Genomic DNA, 12,747 nt, shown 5'->3' with positions numbered 1-12,747 from the left:
ATCAAAACAATAAAAATAATTGTATAGCTAAATCCAATTTTAAATTGGATTGTTTAAGCGATTAAATAACGAGTTCAAATCCTTCTATGTCCCCATTATTCCAGTATTCGAAGGATTTCACTGGAAGACTTTGATTAGTATAACTCTTTGTACAAACTCACTTCAGTTAGTACTTACCCAATACCTACGTTGAAAATCCTAAGTATCACAACCAAATACAAAAGATAACACATTATTTAAACATTGTCACTCAACTATTTTATGAAAGATAACTATCTTTTATGTGAGTGAGCTCTATTCAAATAATGTAATTTTCAACTCTTAAACAAGGACGAGCATTCTACAAACTTATTTTGGTGTGGAGGATTTATCTCTCAAAGCCCATCTTTCGTGTTGTTTCTCACACATTCTTTTTGTTGGTTGAGTTCTCTTTGATTATCTATTTGATCTGCCCAAGTGCACCAAATCCTTTAGATCTGCTTTCTCTATTTGATTTGATCCAATCATAAAAATGTTGTGCTTATGATATCTAAGAATGATATGAACATTAGATGCAAGAATATAATAGTTTGGATGAGTTTCAGACAATTTCTGATACTTCAGCGATCATATATGGGTTACTGGCAGCTTTTTTTGACATAGTTGACTTATATATTGTTTGAATAGCTGGTTTGGTCATGCTAGTTGGTGTCCGGCTGTTCCGATCTAGCTAATGGTTTCATGATTTTCATCATGTGTACAACCTTATATTTATTGTATTATAATATATTCAAATTTTTTATCTATGCAATTAAATGAGTATACAAATAAAGTAATGTAAAAATAAATATAAAACATAAATTATATTATAATAAATATTTTTATATTATATATTAATCAATAAAATCATCAGTCATAAGATGGCTTGCAAGACAACTACTGTAACAAATTACCTTCTAGGATCTTGCACGGATGGTCGAATATTTAGATAAAAAAATTACAATGCTCTGAAGAATATTTAAATAAAATGGTGAGATAAATTCAAAATTCCTCTCAATCATTCTTGAATTGAAGTTGTATCTCAAGTATCGAAAACATTTAAGATTATATTTTGATTCCAATGTAAGTGTTTTAAAAATAATTGTAATATATACATATGGCAAAAACTTGTGTGAGACGGTCTCACGGGTATTATTTGTGAGACGGATCTCTTATATGGGTCACCCATGAAAAAGTATCACTTTTTATGCTAAGAGTATTACTTTTTATTGTGAATATGGGTAGGGTTGACCCGTCTCACAGATTATGATCCGTGAGACGATCTCACATGAGACTCCCTCTATACATATATATGACCAATTAAACCGCCTATTTCTTTTATTGTATGCATTCAGAAACTCGAAGACTTTCAATCTTAATAGATTTATTGATTTACGCATATTAATTTCCTGCATTATTTTAATTACATATTGTTTTATAAAGTGTCACTGGATGGTCACACACACACACACACACACACACACACACACACACACTATGAAATTACTATGATCAATGTTCGGTTAGGAGGCCTGAGGAAGAGAGCTAGCTTTAATTTTCAATACATAAAAAATTTTGAATTCCTGGCCAAGAAAAAAATAAATTCTCGTACATAGATCAATCGCTGAGAACTCAAATGTGACAGATCAAGTACTAAATCTTCATTTCACATGAACTGAATGTCACATTAGGTAAAATAATGCAATGCCTTCTGCACCGAAACTGAGTGCGACTCCAGAAAATCATAGAAAATCATATGGATGGACCAGGACACATTGTATAACCTTAGAGAGTTGAAGCCACCAGTTACTCAAGTTTTGGCCCCAAAACCGCGAGGACTTGAAGCTGAAGATGAGTCTACAAACTGTCTTCTTGATTCAGATTTTCGTTTTCTCCTTGCAGTACCAGGGGGAGCCTAAACATGCGTAATTGTCAGATGATAAATGTAATCTTAAAGGCAAGTGCGTAAGTGTAACTTTGAGCCGTCTTAATTTCAGAAGCAGGCCTTGTAAATAATGAAAGACGGGAAGATAATTTTACATGAACAGATGTACTAACAAATGCATAATTGATTGTGCACCGCAGGTTTACCAGGTTGGACCTAATGGGTGCTGAGGGGAGTCAGTTGGCTAGTTAGATGAATTCTTTTTGAAATTTTATAAAGTTGCAAATTTCGCCCTCAAATTTTATTGAAGCAATGGATCCACCCATAATTTCACACAAGTACTTCTACAAACTTATGACTCTTGAATTTAGAAAATAATATACACAAGAGCACCTTTTGCTCAGCTTTTAGTGCCTCCTCAAGATTGCTCAATGCAGGAAGTGATCCACCTTCCATTACACCCATCAAGTTCTTCATACGCACACGCATTTGAAAAAGTTGAGCAACGAGTTGACTCACCTAATGTGAAATCAAAATGTTAGTTATACTGTCAAAAACTCAGTTCTTAAGAGAGAGACAGGGATAATCTATCTGCATACGGGCCATCTACTGATACCTGTTGCTCAGTTTTCCCAGAATCTTGAGCAACTTGTTTCCTCCTGACGGGTGATTCTGCTAACAATTCTGGTTTTTCCCTCTCCTCTGCATAAGAATCATTAGAACATATTGAGTCCTCCGAAGGTTAGAGCCAATATTTAATAGAAACTCAAACTTCAATGTTGACCATTACTTCCTTGCTTGATAAAAACATTTGCACATTCAATTCCCTCATATTTAAACATGAAATCAAATTACCAGACCAATTTGATATTAAATGAACAGACCAAATTGATTTCGCAGAATTAATAACAACTGGAAACTTCACGTTGTCAGAGTATTGACAAATTAACCACGGAGTCCACATTTACTCGGCAGCCTAGCAGAATCTTGAAGGAAAATTTAGAAGTGGACCAATAAGTAACAAGAGTGCAAGATATTTCACATGATCCTTTTCTACACCTCTATCATGTCAAAAGATACAAGGGATATAGTGAAAACCCAAAAGAGGATAAGTAGAGTATGAGAACAAAAGGTGGGAAACAAAGATGCATGTGCAGATTTTTTTTTAGGCCAAAACAAACATAAATAAATAACCTGGGGTCATTGCTTCGATCATTGACTCCATTACTTTCAAGCTCTTTTCTGCATCTCGAACTTGTGCAGGAGTAACCTATTTGAATATCCAAAAATTCAGTTATGGTGATGAAAGGCCTCCAAAACAATAATATAAACGTTTATCATCTTAATGAATTGGATGGAAAATTTAACTCTTGCCTTGCCAGCAGGTAAACCTTACTATAAAATTCCAATATAAAAAGCTAGCCACCCTTCTACCAGGATTAAGTTTGTTAGTAATAACTATATCTGGAGTATAAACATAGAGTGACTAGTGGAACTTTGAATAAATTCCTTTTAGCAGAAATGAGTAGTAGCTATTCTAATAGCACAATTAAAAAATAAGTATAGAGAATTAACTCCTCCTTGTATAAGATGCATGTAACATACATTTTAAAGTTTCACAATACTATTTTTGGCAAGGCAAATTCAGTTTTTAAGAAAACTAACATTATAACAAATAGCAATACATAAAAAATTAAAAAAAAATTAATTTTATAAAAAAACAATTTCAATCATTTTGTTATTTATCTGAGCTTAATCTATAATCATATTAGAAGAATAAATTAATTAAGAACTTATATAACTTACTTTCAAAATTATTTCTTAAATTTACATAAGTGAAATACACTATATAACTTGATTTATAAATTATTTCTTAAATTAAGAACTTATATAACTTGATTTTCTTTATATAATAAACGATAATGAACATAATATATAAAATGACCTAAAAATCAAACCAATTATAGATTTATCAATGTATAAATCATAATTTACATAAGTGAAACACACTAAGAACAAATAATTATCTATTTAAAATCATCGTCACTAACTCATCAAAACATTATAAAAACTAATAAAATAATAATATTGATAGTAAAATACAACCCATAATATTCAATTTAAATAATATTTAACACGAAATTTGTTTACCTTTTGTATTTAAAATTCGATATCACATATAATTAATTTTATATCAGAATCTATCTTTTGTAGACTAACATCGATGAATATTAGTTTATTATTAAATACAATTTTAAAATAATAAATAAATCAATATATGTGATGAAATACACATTTAGATAAGATCTTATGGTAAATATCAAATAAACTCATAAAATAATTATTAAATACAAATTTTAAACTATTGGCATTAATATCTCTTTTCATGCATTATATATTTAGGGTTTTGATTGATAACTGATTTTGACTATCAAATGCATTTAATTTTTTAGTTATACAATTTAATAAAATAATTATGCCTATAACATATACATTTGTTATAGATAATTTTTTTTTCAAATTTTCATATATTTTTTGAATTTTTACTATCTTTTAAAATAAAAATAAAAATTATATATGTTATATTCTAAATTTTCATACGGATAATCATTATCTCCCTTGAAAGAAAAAATAGATGTGACTATATAATTTTTTTTACAATCAAATAATTTTCATATACATTAGTTAATAAAGAATTATTGAAAAATATATAATTTATAAGCAAAAACTTGTGTGAGACGGTCTCACGGGTCGTATTTGTGAGACGGATCTCTTATTTGGATTATCCATAAAAAAGTATTACTTTTTATACTAGGAGTATTACTTTTTATTAAGATCCGTGAGACGGTCTCACATGAGACCTACTCTAATTTATATTTTCATCAAGTCTTCTATTAGTAATCATTGTTATATTTTTTTATGTATTTGTGTATGCTTAGTTCTTATTTACATATATACATTGGACATTTCAAACTATTTTTTTTTCAATGATCCATTTTTTAATATCAAATCGACCGTAGTATTAACATTTGAAATAATTGCTTTTTAAGTTTTGTATATTGAATTTATAAATTTGTATGATATATAATTTTTTTTTTAAAGTGCTACTAAATCTTTAAATTGCTTATAATAACTTAATTCTCTGAATTCTTCTAAGAGTCATATTTTATGATATTATTAATATATTCACATTTATAATTGTTGATATAAATTTTCCTAAATAATTTACTAAACTCTTTATTTTCAATTCTTAGTTAAAAAAATATAAAATATGTAAATATTAAACTTCATATTATTATATACTCATCATGTTATTCTACTATTGCATATATAATTAATTTTTTCATATATCTTCTTCTGATGCCATAATTTATTACTTAATTAGAAAATGCACTAAAAATATAATTAGAAAATTGCACTAAAATTATAAAAAAATATGAAGAGAGAAAATTAAAAGATAAAACATTTAAAAGTAGTATAAAGATGGATTATTTGATAAATTTAATATAAAAGTTACATTTTATTCTTGCACTGATATAAATTACTACAATCAATGTATATTGTAGCGATAATTTTTAACTATTAATCATATATTAGGTTGAATAAATATAAAATCTTGGCATATCATTTTTGCCCTTGAAACAATTAGAATTTTACATATATATATTTATTGAGTTTTTGGATTTGTATTGATAAGGAGATCATTTTTATCTTTTCACAAATGGAAAACAAAGCTAATGATCCACATTTTTATAGGTGTATAAATATATAGATAGATGTGCAATGACAGCCAAATAAACATCAGGTTTCATACCTTTCCCATGCCAGGAATCATACCAATAACACGAGACATCGATCCCATACGCGCAACGGTACGAGTTTGCTTCAATAAGTCATTGAAATCAAATTTCGCACTCATGATCTTTTTCTGAAGATCTTCAGCGTCTTCTTGGCGCATCTACTCATTATATTCAAGGATCACATCAAATAGCTTTGTCAAAAAATTATGAAACCAAGTAATAGGTTCTTAAAACAACGAATAACACTATCAAAAACACTGAAATTAAACTAATTGATGCTCACAACTTCTTGGGCTTTCTCCACAAACGATAAAACATCACCCATTCCCAAGATACGTCCAGCCATACGATCTGGATAGAAAGGTTCAAGGTCTTCCATACGCTCTCCTCTTCCTACAAGTTTGATTGGCTTCCCAGATACCTGTGTCACGGTCGAATATTCGAATTGTTTATTTAAATTTATAACTTTAAACCAACAAGAATTTTCTAGTAATCAGCAATGTTAAGAGTTGAACTAAATATAATGTATCTACAGATACCAATTGATGAGAAATAGTGTTGGCATCACTGGCATCACTTCAGCAGCAGTTGAAGAATTAACAAGTCAAAAACTTGAGCTAGTGGTTCAAATACATAATCGCTTACTATTAATATATCATTCTACTTCCCTCTTGTTTTCCATGTGATTAATCGAGGTAACTCCACAACGTCTCATTCTATCAAATCACAACCAATTTTGTCACATTAACCAAAATTCACAATACAACGCAAAGGGGTCACATACTGGATGGGGGGGAAATTAAATGAGGTAAGTAACATGGCTTCAAAAGTTAACTTGACCTTGCTTTTCATGCACCATGTCCTTCCAATTGTTGAAAACGAAATATAAGAAATCAAATTCAGAGATATAAAGATGCTAACCTCTTTCACACTTAAGGCAGCTCCACCTCTAGAATCTCCATCTAACTTTGTTAAAATGGCACCAGTAATTCCAATTTCAACATTGAATGTTGTCACTAAGGCTAAAATATGATCAAAGGTCAACTTCAGTTAAAGATTAAACAAAAAATTCATGATCCCAAAAAGATCAGAATTCAATTGCCTAAATAAGTTTACAACATGAATCTCAATATCTAGGCAGATGACACGAGGATAGAATACTATCTCAGATCTACTTCAGTCGATAAGTTTATATAATGACACATGTATGTGACAGCAACAAAGGCGGTAAAAGACAGTTAGGAGATGGCGTTAACAAAATTACTGCTATTGAATTTTCTGCACATGGCATAAATAGTCCCTCAACAAACATTTATGCCAAACAAATACAAAGGCACGGTGATTAGTTTTATGTGCTTTTCCATGACAGAGTTCGGTGTATTTCTCATGAAACCTTAAATCTTGTCGAAGATGATTTGACTCATCAACAAGCATTTATACCTGCAGCTTCTTGGCCAGTCATTGCATCCACAACAAGCAGAACTTCAGTGGGATTCAGTACCCTTTTCACTTCTTTTAGTTCATCCATCATAGTTTTGTCAATCTGAAGAGAATTGAAATTAACTAACAGATTGATTTACTCTGAAGTCATTGCATGTAAAGATATTTTCAAATCACTCCTCAACTAATTCACCTGAAGTCTTCCAGCAGTATCCATTATGATCACATCTACGTTCTTTTTCCTGGCCTCCTGCAAGCCTAGCCTAGCTATTTCTGCAGGTTTGATATCAGTTCCTGCTGCATAAACAGGTACCCCAACCTGTTCAAAACTTTTAAATGAATGATTTTATGAAGGAAAGAACGTGAAAATAAATATAAGATGAAAAATGTATATGTGAAAGAGCGCGTAGTATTTAAGATTGGTTGCAATGAGGTATTCTGCATTTAGCATAACTTGAATCTATTTGTTTAAATAATAATTCATTTAGAAGGACCTTGGAAAATATTTGAAAGGAATTACGAGGACTCCCTGCTCACCATGGCCTCACATACGATACCAACTTATTGCATTTAACACTCAACAAACACAACATCTATGATGGAAAAATATGCTTGAGAACCATATTATGCAACATATAGACACATCATGAATAAACAATGTCACGCCCCGCGCCTGGAGCCGGTGACACGGCAACATCCTCAAAAGTAATGGTTAAACTTTTGCTTAAAATAACCTATACATGATATATATAGATGAATGGATATGCAATTAGTAACTCACATCATAAATTCCGACATAATGACCATAAACTCGAAAGTCGAAATTTAATTCTATGTTTATGCCTATCAGATCTAGAATTTATGGCATTTTATGATCATCATTACTCTTCATTATTGTAAATTGTATACCTTTTGCATAACATTCCCAAGCTAACAAGAAAAAATATATATATATATATCTAACATACATATAAATATATCACTTCAATTGTGAATTTTCTTATATGTTCTTGTTCATTTAAGTTGGTCAATTAAATTATTAGGTTATTTTAAGGTTTTTTTTGTAATTTATTGTCAATCTTAAATGAATTTGAACATTAATACACATTCTTTTTATTTCTTAAATTTTATGCCAAAAAAATTATTTTTTTACATTTCCTTGTTCATTTAAGTTGGCAAATTAAATTAATATGTCTTTTTAAGGGTTTTTTTTATTCATTGTCTATCTTTGATAGATTTGGACATTAATTCACATTCTTCTTTATTTTCTAAATTTTATGTAAAAAATTATTCATTTACATTTCTTAGTCAGTTTTTGTGATTCATTCTCCATCTTATATATATTAGGACATTAATACACATTCTTCTTTTTTTTCTTCTAAATTTTAAACAAAATTTATGATATATTCTTTTAAAAAAAATTAATCAATATAATCCTTATAATAAATATGAATTATATTGATAGTTTATTATCATTTGTTATATATTACAATTTTACAAATAATTTTTAACTGAGTATTACATATTATTTTATTTATATATGTTTTTAACTATATATATTTATTTGAGTGGTATTATGTTAAAAATTATTTTTTTAAATTATTAATCACAAATATTAATTTATAAATGATTGATTCAGATATAAAATTAATTATCTAGAATATGTATTCTAAAAAAATATAGAAATTAAATAAAATCCGCAATGTGTTAAAAGTTAGCAAAAAAAAAAGTGATATTTACCTTAATAACAAGTTTAATGATTTTATTTTAACATTATTATGATAATTTAGTAAATTAAGAGAATTTTATTTGACGTTTGTCTATGTATACTCTATTTAAATAAATTTTAGTTTTGATTTTGGTAAAACTTACTATTCTGTTAATTTTATTTTTATTGTTTTTTTCATTTTGAATGATATTTGAATGAAAAATATTTATCTGATTTATCATTTAAGAGAGCTGTAATATGTCAAGGATTGAAAAATGTCATATAAATAAGTGAATACATATTATTTATTGTCATGATGTATTTTTATGTATTGTGTTTCGATATACTTAGATTGATAAATACTTATAAATATGATGTTATTCAAACGACTTTAAACATTATCTAATTCTCGCTATTATATTTTCATTATTAGTCACTTACGTGCATCGCACGTGTACATTCCTAGTTAATAACAAAAACATGGCATAATAACAATATTGACATTTTAAATTGTTTGGCAAAGAAATATGCTATAACCGGACACCGGTTAGTACCTGTTCAGCCAAAATAACCAACTGGTCGATAGCAGCAGGTCTGTAAACATCCCCAGCAACAAGCATGCAACTCTTCCCCTGTTAGTGATGCCATACTTGCTCAGTAAGGTTTGGGAGAACATAATAATGGAACACAATTTATAGGTTGAGAGAGGTTATGGCACAAAAATAAAAATTTATAAACTACACCTGCTTTTTAAGATATACAGCTAGTTTTGCACAGACAGTTGTTTTCCAACACCTTGCAATCCAGCCAACAGAATTACAGTTGGTTTAGATTTTGAAAAAACCAGCTCAGAAACCTCTCCTCCCATTAGCTGAACGAGCTCGTCACTCACGATCTACGTCAACAAAAAATCAAGTTATAACATCTCCAACTTCCACATGATGTTCAATAAATCACATTTTTGTTGATTACACATCATTGATTGATAATCAGCTCAATACCGCATTTAGGCACATTCTAATAGTTCAAGAAATGATTGTAACTATACCAAAAATCTTAGACAACTTGCCCTAAAGGTAGTTTATCCAACTTGGGAAATCAAAAAAGTTCCAAATACTTCATGTCAATGAATTTAATCTGGAACAGACGCCATGTCCTCATCAGGAAAAAAAATGAAACAGGTTTTAGGCAACTAAAACATCACAAAGAAATTCAACAATGGTAAAACACATCCTGTACGCAGACATAAAATGCTTTAGGACAACACAATCACCATGAAGACATGGAAGCTTTAGGAAAGATAAAGTTGCTAAGATTTCAGAAAATCTAAACTACAAAGATATGTTTAGAACTGCTGAAACCTTTGTCCTCGTGATAGGGCAAACCAACTATTGAGAATACCTTAACCAATTGCTGATCTGGTTTTATTCCTCGAATCAATCCTATACCAACAGCTTGGTCGCTTACGGATTGAACAAATCTCCTAACAACAGGAAGGCTAACCTGCCAAGGAAATTGAAAGACGTCTGAGATAAAGTGGACGTTGCAATATAATAATTAACAAAGGATATAGAGATGCTTACATCTGCTTCTAGAAGAGCTCTTCTAATGTCTCTCATAGGTTCCACGATATTTTCTTTGGTCAAAACCTCTAAATTGAAAAAAATTCAACTCAGAAGTTAGTTAAGGATAATAAATAGCATGCATTTGGTTTTTAACATTTCCAACCTTAAGGAACAGCAATAATATGTAAACAAGCATAGATGGATCATGCGAAAAATCAATCACCACATGAGAGCAGAACATATCAAAAGAAACTTAAGGCAAAATCTGTTCCACAATTTTGGTATGGACGAACAAGGGTTTTGCAGTCTAAAGCCTAATCCATTCCATGCAGTTGGATTTTACTTTGGATATTCTTAGAATGCTTTTCTGTTAGACTTGAGAGACCCATTCATATTTCTACCTTCTAAAGCACATCTTTGCTTTCCCCGGTCTCAAAGAGTCTATTTCATCATCTGCTCAGGCTCATCACACCATACATCAGAGCTACAAACCATTAGACTCATCTTGATATCTATTTAACTTGTTGCAAACCTTCTATTTTGGGCAAAGTTTTCAGCTATCCTGTATCAAATCTTGATCATATGTGCATACAGAATTTTTACTTATAAAAATCAATTACACCATGTGATGTGAGTCATATTGTGCATGCAGCTATGATTTGCAATTCGAGAATCCCGCCGTGAAACTTCAATATTTCAAGGCAACTTAAAGTCGGCGAATTTCACTTCTATTATTTACAAGTGGATGTACATGATTACAAGAAGAAATAGAAGGGTGGATTTTTTTTTCCCACAAACATAGCACACGGTTCTTCATTGACTCACTATGAAAGGCAAAATTTATTCTTGGGAATTTTTCCTTAGGCGTGGACTTAAAGTACTTAGTTCATTTGTCTCGAGTTGTATTAAATAAAGAACTATTGATTATACCATCTTTTGCGAACTCAAACTTTTGAGACCAGCGATTTCAACATGATACTAGAGACGAGAGATCAGAGGTTCAAGATTCCTGGAGCACAATTCCTTTATATTTCATTAAGTGGGCCTTAGGTGGCCATCAAAGTGCTGACATTGGGAACTTCAAATGATCATTAAAACAGAATCAAATATTGACTCTACCCAGTTTTATTCGCTAGTTTCTCATGTAGTATTTAAGCTTCAAGTCAATGAAATGTTAGGAGAATCACTCTCGACTAAAATCACTTTTACACTTCTACCATAAAGTACAAAATATCATGTAATTAAGATCTCTAAGAACGCTTCAATATGACAATATTCATGTCGAGCATATCATGATCATTAAGCTCAAAAAACTTTTTGTACTCACAGTTTTCATGAGTCAAGATAGGACATCAAAGTTTCTTGAAAACTAAATTCAATAACAAAAACCTTCGCCCTTGAGCTTGTTCCAAGCGGCTTCCAGTCCACTGGTGAGCTGCCCGAACATTTCTGCTCTCACAATGCAGGGCCGAACTTCCCTTCCAAGATTAACATCGCCCCTTGAATTTATTACTCCCCATACCTCTTTCTGCATACAATTGAGAAACATGACAACAAGAAACGTTAATAAAACTTCAACAACAATATATGGAGTCGCGGGACTCACAGTGAACGAGTTCCCAGAGGAAAAGGACAGGAATCGAGCTGAGCCAGTCCACGAAGAGCAGTATTTGGGTAATCTGGGGCTGTGTAGGAGCAATTTGGGGATGGAAGGGAAGAAATGGCGGGAAGTAACGGTCGAGAACTGTGAGGAGGCTTCCATTATAGGAGGGGAAGAGAGCTCAGATTTTTATCCGCTTGTGATAGGCTGCTTCACTTTAGTTTACTTTATCTTTGTTGTGGTTCCTCTGTGTCGCGGCCTATCACAATTACCATACACCCTCTTTTATTTATTTCTTTTTTATTGCTTAAATATTGAAAAATAAATAGAATAATCGATTAACTTGATTTAGTGCGAGATATTTGTGAGATATATTTCAATTTACATATATTTTTATTTATTTGAATTAATTGAAATTATGATCAAACTTTCATGATTTGATATTAAATTTATTTAAAAATTCACTTCAATCAAAAAATAAAAAATAAATCTTATTTAATGGATTGGAATGATCCATACCTTAAAATTTTGCTTTTAGAATTTAAAATTATATTTTTCCAAAAAAAAAATCTACTATCACTATATTTTCCTAAGAAAATATTTTCACAAATACTGATTACTTAAAAAATAATTAAGTAGATAATAAATATTATTTATATGTTTATATTATCAGACTAATATTAGCTGCAATTGTGGCTTGAAAAAATTGCTCTTATAATTAGGATCAATTC

General features: G+C 30.3%; 1 protein-coding gene across 1 annotated transcript; it reads right to left on the bottom strand.

Annotated features, from left to right (window-relative positions):
* Window positions 1–1,604: 1,604 nt before the first annotated feature.
* LOC140822892 (signal recognition particle subunit SRP54, chloroplastic) lies at window positions 1,605–12,232 on the bottom strand. Its single transcript, XM_073183845.1, is given in 16 exon segments — window positions 1,605–1,933; window positions 2,297–2,422; window positions 2,520–2,605; window positions 3,098–3,173; window positions 5,718–5,861; window positions 5,987–6,124; window positions 6,625–6,725; window positions 7,144–7,246; window positions 7,337–7,462; window positions 9,406–9,483; window positions 9,595–9,638; window positions 9,641–9,746; window positions 10,253–10,354; window positions 10,435–10,502; window positions 11,806–11,944; window positions 12,023–12,232. Coding segments are annotated over 16 exon segments (1,698 nt in total). The 5' UTR covers window positions 12,179–12,232; the 3' UTR covers window positions 1,605–1,828.
* Window positions 12,233–12,747: the final 515 nt, after the last annotated feature.

Source organism: Primulina eburnea, chromosome 2 (assembly GCF_022965805.1).
Source record: "Primulina eburnea isolate SZY01 chromosome 2, ASM2296580v1, whole genome shotgun sequence".
Taxonomy (NCBI): Eukaryota; Viridiplantae; Streptophyta; class Magnoliopsida; order Lamiales; family Gesneriaceae; genus Primulina; species Primulina eburnea.
This window is presented reverse-complemented; position numbering and strand designations above follow the sequence as displayed.